This window comes from Athene cunicularia (genome assembly GCF_003259725.1).
Source record: "Athene cunicularia isolate RWA chromosome 3 unlocalized genomic scaffold, athCun1 chr3_part1, whole genome shotgun sequence".
Taxonomy (NCBI): Eukaryota; Metazoa; Chordata; class Aves; order Strigiformes; family Strigidae; genus Athene; species Athene cunicularia.
The window spans coordinates 89,363,099-89,386,756 of NW_020799097.1; the positions used below are offsets into that span (position 1 = coordinate 89,363,099).

The following is a 23,658-nucleotide window of genomic DNA, read 5'->3' on the forward strand; positions in this document are numbered from 1 at the left end:
AAACCCCCACAAACACACATTATAAAGGATTATCAGATAATTGCACCCAATACTCTCAGGAAAGAAAACTAATTCCTATACAACATGCACCACAGGTCAATTCACTTCCAATAAATAATTCTTGCTGATCTGAAAAGCAAAGTAGTTTTCCCTTTCCCTTAACGAAAACAAAACTGAAACTTGAAAGGCTCTAAGCACTGTACTTATTTTAAATCAAATTAACTAACCCAAGTATATATTTAAAACATTAAACCTTCCCTAAAAGACATGTACTTAACAAAGCCTGTTTCTGTCACAGAAGGCTAAGGACAAAAAGTTTCATCCACCACCAAAGACATTTTAAATGAAAATTACTTTGCTGCAGTTGTTTTTCTTTGGAATAGTAACAACTGTTTTACATACTAAACACTGGCTTGCTTTGCTTACTAGATATTTTAAAGTATATTCATCACAATTATACAGTATCCATCTTTTCCTAACATCATCACCAAAGCTACCCTGGAAAAAATTACTACTCTGTAGAAGTTCATATCAGCTCTGGAAAAGGAATATTAAAATAACATTTGGTAGAGTTCTGCAGTTATCCATTATTAGTGGTGTTCCATTATGTTTACTCAATGCATAAATAAATAGGGGTTTTTTTTCCCATTGTTACCTCTGCAAAACAAAACAAAAAAACATTAGAGCTATATGTGGCTTCTTGTACACACAGCAAGTCTCTCAGGCAAAACTTTGCCCATTATTATACCTACAAAATGGTTGGTGAAAATCTTGCCTACCTGATTGGGATACCAAAAGTAACTTTCTAACAAAGCTGAGATGATACACACATCAGAACAGAATTTTCTTCTTTTGTATAGCTCTACTGGCTTTATAATGATAAGAGAAATAAGAAACAGCAAAAACTGATTTTTAGACCAGGTGTCACTCAATTGTTACTGACTCTGCATCAGACACAAACCCCCACTACTGCAAGGCAGTGAAAATCCAGCTAGTCCCTCCTGCTGAAAGGTGCTATGACACTTTGCATCAGCTTCAGATATGGCCCAGTGAGAATAACTGCTAAGAAATTTGGCATTTCCATACCATTGCTCTTTGTAAAGGACTGTGTCACACTGAGGAAGGTGAAAAATGACAGTCAGAGCCAAATTCTAGCAAAACACAAATGAAATAGCTTTTTCTGGTACAGCATACAGTCTCTAGATATAGATTTCAGCCTTCAATAAATCTTCTCCATTTGCCTACCCTATATGTTTAACCTAAAAGTCTGTTCAACTGATTGTGAAAATGAACTGGAACACTGAGTTACAACACTTGAAGCATCCCTTTTTACAGACTCTATTGCTATACCTATTTTTTTTCAGTTTGTCAGCCTGAAAACCAGCACTAGAAAATAGCAATATGACCCCCCAACATTAAATGGGGAGTGAATGACAAATGTCTGACTATACTAGGAAGACTTAAGTACATCCGGTTTCTCAAAAGTGTTACCAAAGCCTAGAGAGTATCAAACACTAGTTATCTTTTTTAACTGCACTGCTTCAGTAAAAGAATATGTGACTAAAACTAGACAATACTACCCCTGGAAGCAAAACTTACGAAAGAACAAATATTGTGACCAACCCTAACTTGATCCCAAAGTCAGCTAGGCTAAATGTAAAAACTAACCACCTTTCCTCAGTCATCCCTTTTGTTTCTTTAATTTCCTCACACTGGCCAACACAGTCTTTCCAGCTTCAACCTCTGCTAGACTAAACAGAGGGTCTAAGAGGAGCATTATCACTGCATCTGTGGGTACCAGTATAGAGAAGGAGCAATAAAGGAAACTTTCAAGCACCCTATCATAATCCCTACCCTGAAGAAGTATTTGGAACCAATGTCCCAGACAACAGTCTAATATGAAACACCACAGTTATAGAATAGGACCAAGAAATTTGCCACAGCTTCCACAAGCTCCTATGACTATCTACATCACATGCATGCCCAAAACCTGTGTTAGTGGATCAGCACCGAAACCTACTCATACAGTCTGCTATAACAACTGAGGATATCACCAACTTCACTGGGCTAGGATTAAGATCTAGCTTCCATAGTAGAACCTCAAAAGTAATGTTCCCAAATGATGGCCTCTTCCTGCTACTGCATGTGTGTAAATGACAGTAAGTTTTTAAGAGCTGACAGCCCCAGAAGTTAAAATAAAATAGTCAAAACCAAAGCACTCAGTCCTACACTTGCATTTATTTCTGCTATGAAAATCTGTTCTAAGTGTTTCAGGTCACTAATTTGTCATGGATTATTTTAAAAAAAAGGAAGAAAGAGAAATCAATTTCAGTGGCTACATCTATTTAGGTGGATTGTTTCACTTAATAAAATGTAGGTCAGAACATACCCTAAAGCAAATTCTAATCTGTGGCTTTAATGTTCAGTAAGGAAGCCCTGCATAGGTGCTGCAAATGTGGAACATGAGTTTGTAATGATACAGTGCAACAAACCACATGTATTAGTCAGGAAGTGGTGATTGTCACTAAAATGAAACAAGAGTAAAAAACCAGTGCAATAAAGAACAAAGTGAGGTGTACTGAGATTACATGTAAAGTTTCCAAAAGCGGTAGCTCAAGTGAGAAATAAGCCATAAAAAACATCTGGGAGTGTTTGACAAACAATCAAACACAGACAAAGTGTGCAGTCAGCTGTTGCACACAGCACAGTCTAAAAGTGCTTAAAGAATGACAGGAGAAAGCGGTGCTCTTCGAAGGCAGGACAGCAAGCATACCATAGGACAATCTTCAGCAACCCACTTTTGCATAGCTAATGCTGGTATTCAAGAATACAGTGTGATGAAAAGTAAAATGAAGAGCTCTTTGAAGAAGCTGGTGTCATTACTTATTCAAATCAACTGAGAAAGAAATGTAGTTGTTGAAAGCTCTTTCAAAGTTAAATCTATGATCTAAAAAATCTGCTGAAAGGTTATTTTGAATTAAATCTTGTTGCAGATAAAGACAAAGTTAAAGGCTGCAACGTATCATCGCAGCTTGCTCTTTCCAGTTTGCAGGCACTTCCTAGTGACTGGCACTTGAAGTAGCTGTAGAAAAAATGTAGGGCTGGAATTCACTGCGTATTAGCAGTTGTTATTCTGAGAAGCCTCCCAGTGATTTTTTAGAGTGTAGACTATGCAAGAATATTTTCTTCTGATGAAAGATTCCTCACATCACTAAAGATGAAGCAATAAGGATAGTCATCTGAGCCATCAAAGATGTGGTCTTAAGAATAAGACAAGTCTCATATTACAAGCACAAGCATCATTTTTTCTAAAAAAAAATTTAAAATTAATCAACACCTAAGTTTGTAAGACAATTATTTTAATATTTCATACATGAGTAGTTATCACTATGTCATTAACACAATATAAAAAAGCATCTGTTGTGTTGGCTAACACAAATTTTATCTCTTTCAAAAATTTTCTGTGAATGATAGATTTTTTTTTGCCTGAATCTTTGCTGTGACTTTCTCCTGGAATTTACCAAGACAGTATGGTAGCCTTGCTGCCACAGTCATAATCCCACAGCATATAAACGCATTTAACTTCAGTTATGGATGGGATATAAAGTTACCAAAAGGCTATGTTACCAGCCCAAGGTCACCCAGAAAGTTTGTGGCAGAAAAAAGAAATCAAATAAAGGCTCACAATACCAAAGGTCACCCTTCCTCCCTTCCAAATATCAATGACTTTTCATTCATACATTCAGATAAGAAACCTGAACACAGCCATAAGGGACATACAAGCACAGCTTACTTAATGTACATGACAGGAATGGGCAGCAGTTAACATCACTGTGTGTGGAAATTAATTCAGGAAATGTAAACGTACTGTTTCATTTAGCTCAAAACATCTACTTTAAGAAACAACCTTTGTATTAATTCCCACTATTTAATTTCAAATGCAGCATCATTATTCAGTATACTCAATTCATACATTAGATAAAAAAAATCAACTTACTGAATAGCACCATCTTCCATGTAGGTAATATAAAAAAGGATCTTGAGGCTTAAGTTCAATAGCTTTGTCTAGGTGCTCCTATTAGAAAGAAAATCAGTGTCACTTCAGATGACAGCTTAGCAAGTGTGTTTACATTCTAAGAAGTTTGCTGCAAATTATAAGCAAATTCAGAAATCCTCTTCTGCTGCATTCCTTTTCTAATGTCCTAAAAATATTAACTAACAAACCCTTTCCTCATGGAGGGACACCATAAAAAAAAATTTTTAGCAACTTTTCACAAAATGCAAGAAGGCATGCTGTATTTAGAACATGACTAAGCAGCTCTAAAGTTCAGTCAAAACACTCAAGAACTTTTGTCTTAAAAAGGCAACAACTTCTATTAAATTAATTTTATTTACAGTTAATATTAGGAAACTGTCACACACTAAATCAGTGAGAATGCAAGCACTCTCTTTGATAGATCTTACATGCCAGCACCCATCTCTTCCACCCTGGAATATGACTACCCCAATGAAATGGTACATGACATAACAAATTGTTACTATAATGTGAAATTCAGAAAATAAAATGGTTCTGTTTATAGTGAAGCCACAAAACCTATAAAGTATCTAATGAGGTGCTTCTTCCAAAAACATTTTCATGACAGGTCATGACTATCTTTCTCTCTTTAATTTACTAAAGAAAGCTCTTATTGCTCAGCCTGAGTTTGAAGAAAAAAGAACTATGTTAGTTCACACCTAACTACCATTTGCTTCTCAAAATAATTTTCACTTTTAAGGTTTCTTTTTTTCCCCCCCAGATATCTCTGTTTTTTCTAATTAAGACAGTCACTGAAGTATCTGTTATCCAGATTCAAGAGCCTGTTAGCGTATCATTTTGTCCACAAACTATTCAGATAGGAGCTATGTTTCGATGCTATTATTTTCCCAAATCCCTTATATTTCCAAATGATTCACACGGTTTTCAGTAATTACTTGTGAAGTGGAAAACCTCCCTGAAAAGCTACTGCTAACGCTGCAGGCTCTTTTTAAACTCCATCCTTAAACAACTACAGCACTTTTGTTATTTGTCATTTTCCCTTCATTTCCAGCTTGTCCCAGTGCCTGGGGCTTAGCTCACTTGGCACAGCTCAGATGTAATTAATGCTCTCTCATAGGAAAGTTCCGCCACACTCCAAGCCCTAACATGGACATGATGTGGTAGAGACCCATCCCAGGCATTCCCTGGGAAGGGGAACATGTCTGCTGCCTCTCACTAACACGCAGAAAGGGGGGACACCAGCTCGTAGGGCAAGGGATCAAAAGCACCTAAGCAATGCCAAGGACAAGGAAGGGGAGAGTAGTACATGTAACACAAAATGCTAACTCTAACAAACACAATTACCTCTGAAAAGACAGTGTTAAAACTAATATTACCTCTTAAGGGTGACATGAAGTATTGATTGCAGAACTGTGTTAATTTATCATTTAATATTTCATGGGTTTATTTTCTAAACAGAACTGTCACTCTGTTTTCTTCCCCCCTTTGACTGAAAAATAAAACTGAAATCTTAATGCTGTTCCAAGAATCCTACCTCAGTTTTTATATTCTGTAAGCATATCATCTATTCGCATACATAAACTTTTTCACTTTAACATCGGCACCAAAATAGACCTGTGAGGCTGAATTACTGTGTTGGAAAAAATCTGTCTTAGACACTATGTAAAGAAATAATTTAAAGGAATATCTTAAAAAAAAACCCCAAACCCTACAAAAACATACCTTAAAGAGATAACCATTCCTGATTTTGTTTTGTACACTTTCAAATTGAGACATATAGCCACACATAATTGCAAACCTGAGAGGGGAAAAGAAAAACACACACACATACTTTTCGTGATTTAAATAAACCTTTGAATCAAATTACAAAATATTTCAATACCTAATCCACAGATTAACACCTGTTTTTCTTCCATCTTGATGGCTGGACAGAAGTTTGGCATGAGCTGTACATATTCAGGAACAGACAAAAACCCGAACCAAAATAAAACAAAACAATAATGGAAACAAGAAGTTTAAATGACACTGTTTGGGATGTCAGTGAAGTGGAGTGAAAAAACAGGGATTTCTCCTCCAAAATTTCTACCATTTAGATCAGAGTGTAACACTTCCAAACTCACTCCAGCATTGACAGCAGCTTAACTGGACACATTGTGCTCTGCATTGCAATGCACTGGGAACATAAACACCATCAGACACGGTACCTCACCCAGCAAGGCAAATCCTTAGGGCACACTCTGAAGGAAGCTGTGCGGATCTCAGAAATCGTTCAAAGCTGTCTTCTACCCTTCTCAAGCATCTTGGTGCATTCCTGCATCTCCAGTATTTTTAAAATATCTTTCAAATTATTTTAAAATATACACACATATTCTGCTCTAACAGGATTGCTACTGCTATTACTAGCTGCCTCTTACTAAGATTATTATTATTATTACAAACTGGGGACACTGATTGTGATTTTAAAAAAGTGAGATAATTTCTATTAAAATTTTGTATTGTTAGGCAGGTATAAATTAAAATATTTTCAAAGGTCCCTAACTGTAAAGATTCAGATTTCTGAAGCAACACTGATGTCTTATCGACACTCCATCTAAACTTCTACTGCTTTTTCCTTAATATTTCGACAGCTATAGAACCTACTATGCATAAGGAGTCTCCTACACAGATGTCAGTTGTACTTTCCTTGGACCTATCTGCCTTGGCATTAAGACAACTTTGCATTTCTGTACAAAACTAACAGAAGGAACAAATATATTTAAGCAGCATAAGCTAATATAGATTATTTCTCTAAATTTTTCAGAATTTTGCTTTTGTATTAAAAATTTTACAATGCAATATCAAATTAAAACAAAAATTAATCCTAAGGGGAGAAACTAAGTTGAAGTTCAGAGGAAAATGTAGAAGTTATGCAAGAAACTTACCGAGCTAATTACAGTAACAGACCCACCATGTGTATGGTGTATGGCACGGACAGTTTTTAAGCATTACTAAACCTCAGCTTTCTTTAATTTCTTTATATAATGTAATTATTCAGGCTCCAGTGAATCCTCATTAAAATGTCACTGCATAACATAACTAAATAAATTATTTTATTGCTTACAGTTATAGCTAATGATTTTGTTAGAAATACTCGTGCTCCAGGTTGTTACATTTTTATTCAGTAAGTGTTCCCAGGTACAGGGTACGAGTCAGCATAATAACTAGTTGAAGTTGTAAGAGCTCCAGACAGACTGTCAAACAGCGTTGAACAGACGTATGTTGTGACCAATGTGCACTGAACAAAATCCAGCTAATGGCACCACTACTTCTGACATTTAAAGCTGCAGGGGGAGTGCAGTTCATATGGGAACGAGCTGCAATTGAGGGGAAAAAACAAGGGGTGGGGGTCAGGAAAGTTCAGGTATTTAGAAAGAGGGGGAAGGTACAGAAAACTTTATTAGGCTTAAGTAACTCAGGCAACATTTCCCCTATTCCCTTCACTCATTAAGTGCTAATCAGATAAACTCAGCATACCATAGCTAAACGGATTGCTGCTACAAAAGAAAACAATGAAAAGCGAACAAGCTAATCCAGCATCTTGCAGTATTTCCCTGTCTGTGCGTGACAAGAAAAAGAGCCTTAGTTTAAAGCAGTTCAAAGAAAAATTTTTACTTACAGCTAAAATCTTTGGGAGGGAAATCCTAATAAAATTTTTAACAAATGAAAAGTAAGCTAACCTACTAACTTTAAATACTTTTTTTTTTTTTCCCCCAAGGAAAAAATAAGAATGTCTTTCATGCATTAGTGGGTTGTTGGGTTTTTTTTCTGTTATACTTTTGAACTAGGCTATGCAGGCAATTGACATAAATCAATTATTTAATTTTTTGAGTTCTATGGCATTTCACATATTCATTTCATTTCTAAAAAAAAAAAAAAAAAAAAAAAACACTAAAGCATAGGATAATATTAAGAAAACGATCAGTGAAAACGAGGAAAGAACTAACTAGAAATGACTCCATCTGGTTTTTGTCATTCAATCCCGAAACCATCTTTCCAGAGTTCGGGCCCAGCCCTGGGCAAAGCGGAGCCCGAGGCGGGAGCGCGGAAGGGCGGAGGCAGAGCGGAGCTGCCCGGCGGCCCGCAGCCCTCCCTCTCCGCTGACACCCGCCCCACCTCGTGGTGACACTCGGACACAGCAGCCAGCTCCAGGGCCTGAGACTTTCACAGGTTCTTCTACAGCGCCACTTTGTGCGCTATCATAAAAATTGGGGGGGGATGAATAAAAAAAAAATATCACTCAGTAATGTTCAAATATCCTGTGAAACAGGTAAAACTTACGTATCTTTTGCGAGAACAAGTGATACTGGCTTTTCTCACAGTCATTGCCTGTCTCATGCCCTTTGAACATCAAGATTAAAATACTGCTTACAGTACCTTCACAGAGAAAAACAAAGAGAAAATTGTACCTAGTGCTGCAAGGAAGTGACCTAACTGCTGAGCCGATGCTACTCCTGGATAACAGGAGTAAAAATAAACAGCCACAGACATGTTCATCTAAATGAACATAATGATCATAACCTCACTGAGACAGACACAGTACTTAACTTAAAGGCATGTTACATCCAGATGGAAGAAAAGTTACTGAAAACAGTGTAGAAGCATAGAGATTAATTACCCACAATACTCCTTTTCTAAGCACAAACACAATCAAACCAACTCAGTAAAATCAGCGCCATGCCCCTTTGATACAAATGATGCCACTAGAACTCAGACTCACAAGAAAGCACAGTTGACAGAGATGGATGCCAAGTGCCTCCGTGGCCCTCATGTAGAGGGGTCCAGATTAAGGCGGATGAGAGTTTTCCTTTCTGGTATTACAGAATTTCTGTATGTACTCTGACAAGATAAAACTGCAAGGGGCATACCTTACCTGCTGCAAAAGGAGGAACAGCAGGTTGATTCAGTGAGTTTTATCAAATATGTTCACAAGCAATCTGAATTTTAATACCAAAAATGCAGAGAGACGCCACCAACACTTAGACCCTGGCAACCACAACTTATTCCACATGACATGGATTTACAGAAAAGATTTAAAGTCTCAAATTAAGATTAAGCCACATTAGGACACTCAAATACAGGAAGTTTTACTGGTTCCCTGATAAATTTCACAGGGCCAAAATCAGAAATAATATGCATCTTCCCAGGCTTGTTCCTCCCTCTTCTAGATCCCCTTCCACGTATCCCAATTCCAAAAACCCCTCTTACTTCATGTAGACTTTGAAAATATGTGGGTACAGGGCTTACATTTAGAAGTCTTGATCTCCCTTTCAGCAGCCCAGTATCAACAGCTAAGTTTTTCTTAATTGCAGTTGTATGAATTTTGTGAACAGGAGCAGAGTTTGTGATATTTACTAATAACAAAGAACTTAGTTCCTCTGTTTCACACTGATTTTTCGCTCCATCCTCTTTATCTGAAACACATTTAAGGTGTAAGATAGTACGAGTAAAGGCTAATGTGTGGGTAACACATAAGAGACCCTGTGAAAAGAAAGTTCATTTCCATTCCAGTTATAAATGTGTTCCTGTGTCTCCCCTTCTCTGCACAGCTCAGAGCATCTAATCTTATTTCTTAACCATCAACTGCCTCACCACTTTCACACACTCAGTATTCTGACAAATCTCTTCAATGCAGCCCAACCCTCAGACTTTCTTTTTAATCTGACTTCAATGAGCTGTCAATTCCTGTGTAGGGAGATTTTTCAATTTATGTTACTGTTTACGACCTGTTGCATTATCAGTCCAGAGATCACAGTTTTGTATACTTAAAATTATATCACTTTCCTACCATGGTATTTTATTAAAGTTTCCATGGAAAAGTAGAGGATCAGTTTGATATCACCTTCCTCATGGTGGTGAGGGCACAGAAAGCTGTGGCTAAGAATGTGAGAGACTGCCAATATACAAAGTAAAAAGTGCCAAGGTGCAAACTGAAGTATTTAGGTGGGGTTTTGTTCTTTTTTTTCCCCCTTTTGGTTTGGGTTTTGTTTTCTTTTCTTTATTTTTTTTCTTTTTCTTGGAATACAACTGAGTCTACATTGTAGAAATTGGCAGAGATACAGTTTTTATATTAAAAATTCACCAGAGCACCAAAGCTGAGGTCCAGGGAAACATCAGATGTAGCGCACACACTTGCATAGGTGATGTTTGCAAACACACAAAAAACAAACTCAAATTTTAGTTAAAAAATCACCCCAAATTAAGGGTATTTAAGAATTCTGGCTTAATAATTTATTGTAACACCTACAATATACCAAAACAAGTAAAAATGCTGATGTTAATGGATATTCACAGAAGTTCATGGCATCCACATGTTCTACTGGTGTTTTGCATTTCTGAGGCTGTGGAACCTTCAATTGCGTTAAATTTCTGTCTTCCGGAAATTTAACTTGCATTTTTATAACAGACATTTTTAGTTGTTACAGGTGCAAATACAGTCTTGAAGAAATTAGCAGGATATAGTCTTCACAAATGTGGAAACAGAGTGAAACAAAAGCGTTCAGAGATAATAACACGACAATTCTCCTTGACAGAAACATAGTAGGGATCACTAGGTTGACAGTGTTATTTACTCTGTGACCATTCTGTCAAAAACCTTGTCGTAAATAGATAATTTCACATTTCAAACCTAACTCCTTTGCAGTTTGCATGAGGATGCTGTAGTGTTTCACCAAGGAACTGCTATTTCAAGAACCTCTTCCCAGAGGATGAATCATACTTCTCCTCACAGGCCTGAGCTCAGTCCCCTGTGAAGGGCTACTGTCATGCAAGTGCCAACATCTGCTACCTCCCTTCAGCAAGGAGGGAAAACTTGAAGAAGAGACCATGAATGCCCCGAGGCATAGCAACAACATTTCTGAATTGAAATATTCCACTGACCTGCCCTACAGAAAAGAAAAAAGTAACAAAATTAATGAAACCCCCACTAGATTGTGATTTCTTTTTTATTTTTTGCGCATGAAGTAATTTTTATCAGATCTAATCGTTAACCCCAGCAGCCACACAGACCTAATGCATGACCTTCCACCATATGCTCATTTAAACGCCATAACCAGAAATACACAAGAAGCTATGCATGCCTCTGATCCACTTACTACAGAACAAGTTACAGCATTTCAGAAATGGCTTCTGAATTTGCCTTGCTGTATTTTAAATTATTTTTACCAAAATAATTAAGTAATTTAAAGATTATTGAAAAAGATTAAGCATAATTAACAACAAAGATTGCTATAAAACTTTTTGATTCTTCCCATGAATCAAATACAGGGCAAATAACTACTAACCTGCAACTTTGTTATACCAAGGTTTGACTGAAAGTATTTCTGCACAGGGTATACCTCATGTAAAGTAAGGCTGTATGACAGACACAGATGCTTGTAGCTTGTGAGTTATCTGTCTCTTCTAAGTTTTCATAAGAGACAATTAAGGGCAGAAGGTTACGAGTATTTAGTTAGAAACATGGTATGGATTTAATTTTAAAAGTTGTCAGTAGTTTGAGAATATCCTTCCGTAAGAACTACATTTTTCCTGCTTCTGTATAGCTGCCCACATTTCTGCAAAATAACCTAATTATGAGTTTAAGAACTTGACTTTATCATGCTGGGTAGTAATATCTCTTAAATTTTACATGTTAATCCATTCACTGAATTCCAGGAGAAAATTCTGATTGGATAGTAGACTTTCTTAGGAACCATCTTCTGAGCAGTTTTCTGCCCTGTTATGAGTGAGTTTACCACCAATGGCATCCTGGCTTGTGTCAGCAATAGCATGGCCAGCAGGGACAGGGAAGGGATCTGACCCCTGTACTCGGCACTGGTGAGGCCGCCCCTCGATTCCTGTGTTCAGTTTTGGGCCCCTCACTACAAAAAGGACATTGAATGACTCGAGCGTGTCCAGAGAAGGGCAACGGAGCTGGTGCAGGGTCTGGAGCACAGGTCGTACGGGGAGCGGCTGAGGGAACTGGGGGTGTTTAGTCTGGAGAAGAGGAGGCTGAGGGGAGACCTCATCGCCCTCTACAGCTCCCTGAAAGGAGGGTGCAGAGAGCTGGGGATGAGTCTCTTTAACCAAGTCGTAAATGATAGGACAAGAGAGAATGGCCTCAAGTTGCACCAGGGAAGGTTTAGACTAGATATTAGGAAGTATTTCTTCACAGAATGGGTGGTTAGGCATTGGAATGGGCTGCCCAGGGCAGTGGTGGAGTCCCCATCCCTGGAGTTGGGTTGACATAGCGCTGAGGGATATGGTGTAGTTGGGAACTGTCAGTATTAGGTTAACGTTTGGACTGGATGAACTTCAAGGTCTTTTCCAACCTAGATGATTCTGTGTTTCTGTGATTCACTGTTACATACAAGCCTCTCAGTATCTTTGCAATCTCTAGACTTCCTCACTGAAATATGTTCTATCTGGGACCATTAGTTCTTTCATTTTTGTATACCAAGTACAGCAATTCCACTCAAAAGTATAAGTTGTACTAGCAAATCAAGGTTCCCTACGTGTTATTTCTAGCCTAGGCACAAGCTTAGCACAAAATTATATGTGAACATAAGGGTCAACATTCTGAATTAGTCCTGGAAATGAATCATGTCTACAGCTAACAAAAGCTAATATGATTTCTGTGATTATACTCTTCTCCACTTTTTATCTTACTAATATAGGTCAGCCAAAATATCCAAGCAAGTAGTTCCAAAATTGGCTCAATGAAGGTAATCCACTCCCTTTCATTGTGTTTCCTCTCAGTGAGAGACTGTCAACTCTGGAACCCACTTCCATGGACAACCCTGGGCTTGGGAAACTTGTTCCTGCACTTCTGAGTAACCCACATATCCACAATAGAGAAAAGTCTTGGGGGAAGCTGTGGTCCAGGGGAAATCTTCACTTCAAATTACTAGGTTTTCACTCAATAACTTCAATCTAACTGAGACGTGCTATATAACTCCTATCAGCAGAGAAGTTCTATAGAGTAGCCCAAACTTAATAGCAGCCCTGTTTGTGGCAAACAAACCAAACCTCAGTGCAAATAATGATCTTCCTAAGTAAATGTCATGAACACTGGCCACAACTAGCAACGTTTCTGTTCTTTGCAAAGCCTGTAACAAGTCCTCCTCAGCAAAAAATAAGGTGCAGGGTTCTAGGCAACAGTGGAGAAGCCTTTTGGACCTCTTCCAAACTCTTGAAAACATCAACAAAAATAAAAACTCACTTGTTTTGTGAAAGAACTTAAAAGGGATTGTTTAGTTTTTAAATAAAAGCACTATTAACATATCTCTACATTTTGTGTTTTATGTAATTGTAAAGTTGTAAAGTAGTGCCATCTGAAGCAACTATAGAACTGAATTGTTCACATAGCACTTGCAATTAAAATCTGGATGACAAAGATGCTCCACAGTCCAAGATGAGCTTTGAGGATTCACAACTATCATTTGGGAAACACTGACCCACAAAAAGATTTTGTTTGAGGCTTGGGAAAAACAAGAGGACCTGTGACTGGCTGATGCCAACTTTTGCATGCAAGTTCCTTCCTTCACAACTTGAATAACTGACACTGGCTGAACAAAACAACAAATCACTTAGAACATTTACTCTGCCTCTCTTTAGGGTGGTCATACAAATAATAAAAGGTTACAGTTAAGTTTTTCCTTTCCAGTGTTTCCATTCACTTCAGGTTTTTTAGAGGTCACTCCCGAAAAAATCTGAAGGTTTTTTGTTCTTATTGGCAACTGCAACTTTAAGTATGATCACCTGTTTTCAAAAATCTGGATTCAGATATGAAAATTATTTGCAGCTGCAAAAATTCGTTACCAAAACCAACTGACTACTTAAAGATATTTTTCTCTGTTCTTTCCACATATATTTTATCAAATTTAATTTGAGGATGAATATTGGTTATTTGTCAGTATTCTGATCAGTAAGTTGGCCAATTTCATTGTTGATATATTTTATAAAAAAATATAGATCATCTACTAAGAAGATATAGGGCATTTTTTTTGTTCTTAACTGAATATGAAAAGTAAGGCAAGACGGCTGAACTCTAGGCTTGCATTAGTACGTTTGCTCAAGAGACCATTCCACTAAATCCTCCTGGTGGAGACAAAAGATATATTTTATTTCCCAGACAGTTTATAGCAGGAAAACAGGAAAAACCCTGCTCTGGAAAAGGGATGTTTTTGCCAGTATACCTCCATCTACACTAGGCCTTTATTGGAACAGTTATGTCAGTCAGGGTGTGACAAAACCATATTTATGTGGTAAATAGAGCTTTCAAGAAGCAGGAATAAGCTTCCAAAAGAAACTTTCAAAGAGGTCTATAGTCCTAATCCTTGCTTGACAGGCACGGTGTGCATTTCTAATGAAGAAAACTAAAGCATAAAAAAAAGTGTGTGATATTATAAAAAGTTCTACATAATAATTATTAAGAGACAATATTCAAAAGCGCAGCAGCGAATGACTCTTTCACGCATAGGAAAGGCAGAAAATAGTTTAAGACTCATTCAGCTCCAGGGAGGTGTTATCTATCAACTTAAAAATCTCAAATTAATTGACCCTAAAAGTGAAAGTACGAGCACATGGCTAAGCTAGTAATATTGGATGAGTGTTAAAGATATGAGAACTGGATGGCAATACAAACTGAATTGACACCCACAAGAGACATAGGAGGCAATACGAAGAGGTTCTATAAATACAGCAGAAAGAAAAGACACATAAATGAAAGCAGAGAACAATTAGCAATAAGGAAATAATGACGAAAGACAAAACCAACGAGGCTGAATTCAATTTCTTCCTCACTTATATTCCCCCTACCCCAAAGGGTTAACTGTAAGTATAGAGCAAGGAACAGGACCAGGAAAAGAATAGGCCTATCATTTAATCCTCATTCATTTAGTAAGTCATAATATATTAAACAGTTTAAGAAAACATTAGAAATAATGCATGAGTGGACAATATAGATAGCAGCTAAACCAAACAGGAATTGTTTGGTATAGCAGCAAACCTCAGTTGTGGTGACAGGAAATATCAAAACCCCTCAGAAATTAGAAAGGACAGATTAGTACAAAAATCAACTAAAACTTTCCTTAATCAAGGTCAGAAAACCAGCTTCCTCATGAGTAGCTAATGCAGAATGAGATAATCTTACATGAAAAATGAGAAAACTGTCTAACAAAGAGGTCGTCTTATTTTACACAGGCTAAGATTATTTATCTTATACAGCTTTAGAAAATTTTATGCTGGCAGTAAGATTAAAAGGAATGATTTTAGTCTGAGACAGGATTGCTTTCACACTGAGCTTGCATTCATGCTGAGCTTCATCTGTGTATCTAATCTCCCATAAGAGTCAGTGGAGACCCTGTTCAATTCACAGGATCCTTGCCTGGACACAGGTGCCTGCTGCCAGTGGAGATGTCCTAGAGTTTCCCACCACTTCCAGTTGCTGGACTGGAAGGGCATAGACCCCTAGAGGTCCTGTGTGATATCTGCCACACCATACAAATATCCTGGCCTGTCAAAAAAGCACGTGTTGCCTATCAACTCTACATCCCCTATCAGTGGAGGACAAGTCCCCTGCTCATGTGTAGACACATATAACAAAGACAGCATATTTAGGTGTCAATCCAGAGTTGGGTACTGCCCTTCATCTCTGAACTTAGGTAAAACTGGTATGCCATTCTTCTTTAAGTGACTACCTGCTAGTGATCCTAGCGTTTTTGTGTAAATTGGTTCTATTTTTTTCTTTTAGTTTTGTTTTCTCTCTCATTATCCTTTTTAACTATGGATTTCATGTCACTTTCGTGTATTATTTCTTCATGCCTTAACTGTATTTCACTGTTTTCTGCTCACACACAGTCTTATCTATTTATGATTTAAGGCAAAATTCTGTTTGCATACAAGTTTGAGAGCACAGTTTCTACAGGGAAGATTCCTCGAAGTCTTATTTCCTGTTCATGAAGATTAACATGTAAAATAATGTTTAGATAAACTGGGTAAATTTGCATTAGCCAGACTCAGATAATCCAGATCTGACATATAGCTGACTACCAAAATCTCCTGAGTAATACAGAAAATCCCAGCAGAAAGGAAAAAGGCAAACATAGTTGTTATCTACAAAAAGGAAAGGAAAAGACAGGGCTTACAGACAAACAAACCTAACCTGAAAACATTACAGGATAAATTATTCTTAAGTGCAGAAGCATACAAAAGAACACAAGTTTGTCATGAACAAACAGTATCAAACAAAAATATTTTTATTTTCTGACAAGATAAACAAGCCTGGAATATTAGAGGAATGCAACAAATGGATATACCTTGACCTTTATGTGGCCTTTGACATTGTTCTGCCTGACGTTCTTCAAAATCTAACCATGGAAATATAATTTTGATTAAATCACTTGTAGAGATGGTTGCAGAACCAGGTTCATGTGAAGCAGTTTTGTGCTGGGTACATGGTCTTCCAGTAATTTCATTAATGAAGTCAATGATTTCAAAAAACCCACAAAACAACAGAACACTTTTAAAATAAAATTGTAATCTGGGGAGGATGCAAGCATTTACAAACCTAAATGGCCTCAATAAAATTAATAAATGGTATGAAATCAGTGAAGTGTGTGCAAAGTACGCTACCACGGAAGAAAAAAGAAATTTACAGTTAGAAAACAAGTCCATCTGGTTAAGAAGCTGCACAGCAGAAAAGGATCTGCTAGGACCACAGACTGAACAACAGTTGGCAGCCTAGACAAAAACATACAAATGTCTGTCTGGAGTACAGAATTCCAATCTGCCCAGTATTCAGAGCCTCAGTTAGAGCAGCCACACCAGTATGGGACATCAAACTTTAAAAATCATGCACCAAGTTAGAAAGACTTCAGAAAAGAAAGACAAGCGGATAAAATGCTCAGAAAAAATATTCTATCAAACTATTCAAATCTGTGGTGTCCATCTACACCACTAGAAAGCCACCAGTTCAACAGCAACTGATAAAACCCTTACATTCACGTGCAACCCAGATACAAAAAGGATGAAAACTGTAAACCATACAGAAATTCATTGACTGCTACAAAAAGCAGTAGCTTACAAAACATAGAGTTTCGAACCTCTCAAAGAGGCTTTCTGAGCTAACCTCTGGAACACATCTCCTTCCACTTGTAATTCTTCCCTTGCTAGATGTGCCTGCCAGTACAAGATCAACATCTGAAGTCCAGCAGACCACCTACATCTCCCTGAACAACATGTAAGCTTTTATCAGCGTAGTTTCTTCCAGAGGAGTTGTATTTCTACTAGATTTTGTCAGTCTTCTGGGCTGGGGAGGTAGGGGCAGGACTTCCGCTTGCATGTGATTTTGTTTATACACATAGCTCTAGTTGAAGGGGTTACACCAGCATTACCCTGAAGAAGAGACCATGGCTGTGATCAGGCAAACAGCAGAAATGGCTGTAAATTGCTTTCAACAGGTGTTAAAGCTTCACATCCCCTTACACTGAGGAGTGCTGCTCAAGATGATCCTCTTCTGTTAGTTTTGCTGCCACAGTGGCAACCTCCAGCTGAGAGGAATTAACAAACAGCTTGGTAAGGCCAAAAGCAAAGGCTCCTATGTTAAACTGCCACATTATAGCCACACCGGGCCTAGGCTTCATCTCCAAGCAGGCATCATCATTACTTCTACGACATGGGAAAGAGCAAGTGCAAATCTGTCTGTGACAGTGAAACTTAGTCAAGATTCCCACAGGACACCACTTCTAGCACCCCACTGTTACAAAGCAGCTGTTTGGATCACTAGTTGTTATAAACAGAAGGAAAAAAAGCATCATAGAAATATGGTAACACTCACAGGAACACAGTGTGGAACAATAACATATCCATTTTTGAAGTTTAGGAGAAAGAGACCAAGCCAGAGAGTCACCTAATTAAAACATCTGTGTCTAATCAAGTATCTAAACCTGAGCTAGCTGACATGTGCTCCCTTTACTAGCAATGGAGATGTTGTCAGCTGAACCTCAGGAAAAATTCATCATACCCTAATGCAGATGGGCAAAATGGACTCAGATGAACTGTGCTCCAGAAGTGGCTACTTCATTTTCAATTGTGAGGGGAGTGTAGGATAAAAGGGTTTGGTTTAGATATGTAGAAGTTAAGTGAAATCCCACCCTACATGTATAATGACAAAATGAAGGACACAGAAACCAAAATAGAAAGGAAAAGCTAACTATATTAGAAAAGAAATCAGGAGCTCAGTAAAATTTATTAATATAATAGTAAAGTGAGGAACTATCCGCTGGAACTCAGCAGAATTATCCTTTACCTTATAATGTTGATTTGATTAAAAATATTTACATTTGCAAAGAGTTTGTCAGTCCTGGCAAGGTCTACAAAATTAATCCAAGTGCCAAGCTTGAAGGAAAACGATATGATAAAACAAAAATTGAGAAGTTAATCAAAACTTCCATAGTCCTCTCATTGTCTATTTTTAATTATTAGATTTCAGATGATTACAAGAAAGGATAAAATATGAGGTCAAATGACATTATTTTTCAACGTGTTGAAAGAGAAGGTAAATGGAAAACTATGGCTTCTCTATGCTGGTTTAAGCAAATACTCCCTTCTACATTTCTTGGTATGTACTGAAGTATAGGTATTGAGTTGTTTCACATGCTATAGTAAAAGCTTCACAGAATATGTCAATGTAATTTTTAGCTGCAACTGATGATAACTGAGTTCCATAAAACCATGAAAAGATATTAATGAATCATTTATGAAATTGATGTCAAACTGCAGCATGATAAATGTAACTTGCTGTGGGCAGTATTTAGAGCCAAAGACAGCTGGGGTTTTTTTTGTTGGATTTGATAAATATATACAAGTTTGTAAAAATGTACATTTTGTCCAGCTTACCACTGGTGACTCTCAGCACTCCTGGCATCCAGCTGAACAGCCTTTTCAGCTTTAATCTTTCCTGTAAACAAAATACAATATATTAAAGGATTTATTGTACTCTTCCACATTTCAGGCAACTCCCAAGAGCAAAGCAACCTGATACACTCTAGCTGCAAAGAAGAAATTGCCTCCTGTTCTTGTAAACATTTAGATGGACAATGTAACATCCAGGCTTTACATTATTTACATACCTACACACACACACACACACACACACACATATATATATATATAGTGCAATTTTAGTATTTTCTCTTAAAATCCAACTCAGATGCAGCTAAACCAGGGAAAGACTGAACTGGACTGCCAAATGAGGATGTGTTATCTCTAAGACAGAAGACCCTTAAAAGCAGGTTAGAGATGCACCTGTCAGAAGAACCAGCAAAGCTGTTTCCTGCCTTGGGCACAGGAATGAACTAGTTGAAGTTCCTTTCCAGCACAAAGACTTCCATTAAGTTCCACTTTTAACTGAATAAAGATGAAAATAGGTGATTTGATCAAACCCATGCTCCCAGTAAGAAGTTCAGATGAGATGTTTGCTGTTTGCAAAGTCTCAGCTGCAACCAATTAAGCCACACTGACATTTCTGTATTGCAAGTTAACTTCATAAAAACAAAGAACAGCATACACAGTCCTCCAACCCAGCAGAATGAAAAAAACCCCACGAAACCACTGCCAGCTCCCCCACAGTCACAATCCCTCTGCACCACTTCCAAAAACCAAGATGAAAAAGGCTGCCGCCACCCACCACTTCATGAGAATCAGCCAAACTAGGCTGGTTACTCAACACCTAAGACCCAATTTCATTCCATCATTCTTTATCTCTCCCTGTCTTTTGCTGTGCCATTATTTTTCACCAGCTGACGCTACATGTAGTCACTGGTAAAAGCAAAGGATCCAACAACGGAGTTTGCTGTCATATACTTAGTTTCTGTCATAATGCTCATTGCACTGCATGATTTCCATACAAAGAAGCCAAGCTGCTACTAAAGCAAAGACAGTATCAATTAAGTAACTAAGTGCAAGTCTTCATAAGTGCTTAGATGACAAAAGGATGGGACAAGGACCTTGGACAAGCTAAGGCTGGCTTTGAAATATGTAATGGCAGCACAAAGACATGGCACTGCCTTTAAGACTGACAAAAGGCAGCCAAAACTACTTAATCAGTGACGTTGCCGTGGCTACCAGAAAAATAGAAGTCGCTGACAGAAAAGTAGTCACAAAAGACAAAATAACCTGAAATTGAAATACACTTAGAAAACCTGAATCTGGTGCAGCAAAACAAAGAGAAGAAATGGAGAAACAAAGGAGAGAGAGAAGTATTCCCAGATACACGCAAAAAGGATTATTGTGAGAACAGTGTGTTGACTGGAGGAGAGTGACACAGGTAGAAAAGGTGTAGGGTTTATTGTAATAAAAAGAAGGCGGCCCAAACCAAAAAGGGACATGTAAACTATGCCTCTAGCCAATATGCCTCCAGACAGTGAAAGAAAGGGCAATGCTTCTAAAAGCAACAAAAAAAAAGTGCTGTGAAGAAGAAAATCAGAGTCTTGTTGAGGTTAAGCTGTCAAGCAGGACACATGGGGAAAGATGCCTGGAGGCAACACCAATCGTCACACGCAACTTCTGTTTCTGGTCAACAGTTTTTACAGATTCACTGTTTCATCCCCACCATCACCACAAAAAGGGTTGATGATATGCAGGAGTGCTCCTTTGCCACAGGAAAGCAGAAAAACAAACCTTGACTTTGCCTTGGCGTTCGTTTATTTCTCTCTCCCAAAGATGTAATTAAGAAACGGTGCTGACAGCATCTGTCTTTTTTCACATTCTGTATCCATCTGATTCTCAACAAAATACAGGATTTTAAGTCACCATCCAGAACCAACAGCCTTCAGTTATGACCCACAGTACTTCTCCTTCACTGATTTTGGATCTCTCCAGTGAAGGAAGAATGGACTGAAGTTGTATACTGTGGCAGTTTTATTACACAAACCGTTATTATTACACTACAAATGCTCCCATTTATTGAATTGGAAATTTCTTGGATTGGTAAACTTGAACAAAGTTCAAAGCATGTTTCACTACATTCAGATGGCATTCTACACAAATATTTTTCCTCTGCTTACCATCAGTAACATAGTTCCTCTTCTCTTCAGCATCAGTAGTCATCTCAAACAGATCTCCGTAAGCACGTGCAAGTCTCCAAAGAAAGTCCACACAGTTTTCATACTGAAAGTAGAGGACAGCTGGGTAATTAAACTGATCAGAATGCGATTTAAACAGTTTCCTTTCATAATGCTTAAAGCAGGTTATTGGAACATGGCATAAAATCTTTGGTTATTTTGCATCCTTCTATACTACTTTTAGTTTACGTGAGAACCAGATGACCATTTTTTCACAACCAAAGGAGAACACCGCTTTTGGAAATACCCTGGGCTGTCTAAAGAGGCTTTATTTCCAAAATCAATTTTAAAGTTCTTTTAATATAAAAAATAAAAAGGTAATCCAGTAGAGCACAACAGATCCCTGAATGATGTGGTGTGTATTTTCTTTAGGGATAAGTACCACACTCACTCACAATTAACATCTTCCTAGGTATTTCAATATGTAAATGTGTAAATATATAATCAGAACTAATGTTTGCCAAATCAGAAGAAACTGGTACACTGAATTAAGCACTGCACATCAAACCACTTTGAAATTTTATCTGGAGCTACGTATGTGCACAATAAAGTCAAAGGAAAAATTCACATGAAGTATATCAGAAAGGTATAAGTGGACTACAGGCTCATCATTTGATGTCTTGAGAACACTTGCTCTAATTACTACTTAATGCCACAGGACATCTGGCCATAGACCATTCTAAAACCAGCAAAAGTAAGTATCATTTACACAGAAAAAAGTTCAAGATCTTCCTTTGTTGCATGCAAGAATAAACACATCAAACAAAACCTCAAAGTTATTGAGTCTGGATGAGATATAAAATAATATAACTTCTATGCCCTCCCAACATGAATATTGACACTACCTTGAAATATTTCTTTTTCATTGTATTATAAAAACATGAATGAAACTTCATCTTCCATTCTTGTGTGCATTTTAGTGATTTTATTAAGGAAGTTCTCAAAAGCAGTGCAAAGCAGAATTTAGCAACGTAATATTAAGTTTACCCATTAATACCTTGTCATTTTTCTCAAGCAGCAGTCTGAAGCCTTCCTTTTTATCATCCTCTGAACCCTTGTGCAAATTGTCCACCTGCTGTAAAAGATTAAATAGCTCCTCTTCTTCTTCTGATTTCACATCAGGTGATTTCATACATCTCTTTTCTTCCTCTCCTTCAGAATCAGTATGAGCTGTAAGATAACTAAAATCACAGAAAATAATAACCACCTTTTCTAAAAATATTGGTAAAGTGTTGTTAAATTCAGATGCAAAAATTTCAGAACAGGATTTCGTCCAGTTATTCAACCTTAAAGGAGTTTTTCAAGTATCAAGCTTATTATTGGTATTATTATAAAACCTTTATCTTCAAAGGGACAGTACAATCACATTCCAAACATAACAGCAAAGTAACTACACTGTCCGGCTGCCTAATACTGCATTAAAAATGCAGATACATATTAGAAACACATGTATCCTTGTGTTTCAAATGCAGAACACTTTAAACCATTAAAGTGTATTAAGACATGCTCTGTAACCCTGAACAGGCCTCTTCAACTCTTTACCTCAAATTCCCTATTTTTTGAAATAAGAATGAGTTTACTAACCAGAACATAAGTGCTGTAAGAATCACTTATATAGTGTTTTCTTAAACACTTGTAAGATCTATATATAAGCAGTAACACCACTGTTATAAATTCCTTTACTTATTTCTTTTTAATGTTCTGAAGGTCAGTATACCTGAAGCTGGGAAAAGAGCTCATATTAATTCATTATGATTAATGGACAAGTACTCAGCACAATGCAGTCAAGGACAAAGAAATATTTACAAAAGCCATAAATACCATGCAGAGATAAGCAAGTGGCCTTACTGTCCAAAGTGAGCATATATTAGGGTGCTCCAACTTTGTATAGGAGCAGCTGAATGATATTGTGACCAGAACTAAACATGAGCAGATACTCTTACAGACTGTAAATGAACAAGTACAGCTGCTTATCAAGCTACTCAAGTGCTAGATGCGGCATGAGAGTTTTGCTGCAAAATTAATCTGGTAATATGGGAAATGGAAGTCAAAAATACATTTGGATAAAACAGTACATACAGAAATCATGTGTATGTGTTCAAACTAACAAACAACGTGGAACAGAGCAGAGGTAGGAAACTTCACAGATTCCTACAGATTTGTTTTACATAATCTTGATGTTGCTGAAGTTGATAACACATCGTATTGTATCCTTCAGAGACTTCATTTATAAGCCACTGAACATCCATTTTGGTTTTCTGAAGCATCTTTCAAACACAGTATCTTGTTCTTCCATAGTTATTTTGAAGTGGGTGAGAGCTACATCATACATAGGCTGTATTTCTAAGAGCACTAACTTGACCAAAAGTGCAAGGGATTTGGTGGGAGGGGGGCAGTCCTTTAGCTCCCATACATAACTCTATGATGTGAACTGTCTGGAAAGTACCTTTCCTCACATGGTCTGGATTCCACCATCTCCTCTGT

At 37.5% G+C, this 23,658-nt stretch overlaps 1 protein-coding gene across 2 annotated transcripts in view; it reads right to left on the reverse strand.

The window, feature by feature from the left end:
- The window catches only part of RMDN2 (regulator of microtubule dynamics 2), a 48,672-nt gene that overhangs the window by 17,942 nt on the left and 7,072 nt on the right, over window positions 1–23,658 (reverse strand). For both annotated transcript variants that reach the window (XM_026845871.1, XM_026845872.1), the window contains 5 exons: window positions 22,172–22,355; window positions 21,118–21,220; window positions 18,950–19,010; window positions 5,759–5,834; window positions 3,998–4,075 (listed from right to left, as the gene is read on the reverse strand). In XM_026845871.1, coding sequence (XP_026701672.1) covers window positions 3,998–4,075; window positions 5,759–5,834; window positions 18,950–19,010; window positions 21,118–21,220; window positions 22,172–22,355 — 502 coding nt within the window. The remainder of the gene's footprint in view (window positions 1–3,997; window positions 4,076–5,758; window positions 5,835–18,949; window positions 19,011–21,117; window positions 21,221–22,171; window positions 22,356–23,658) is intronic.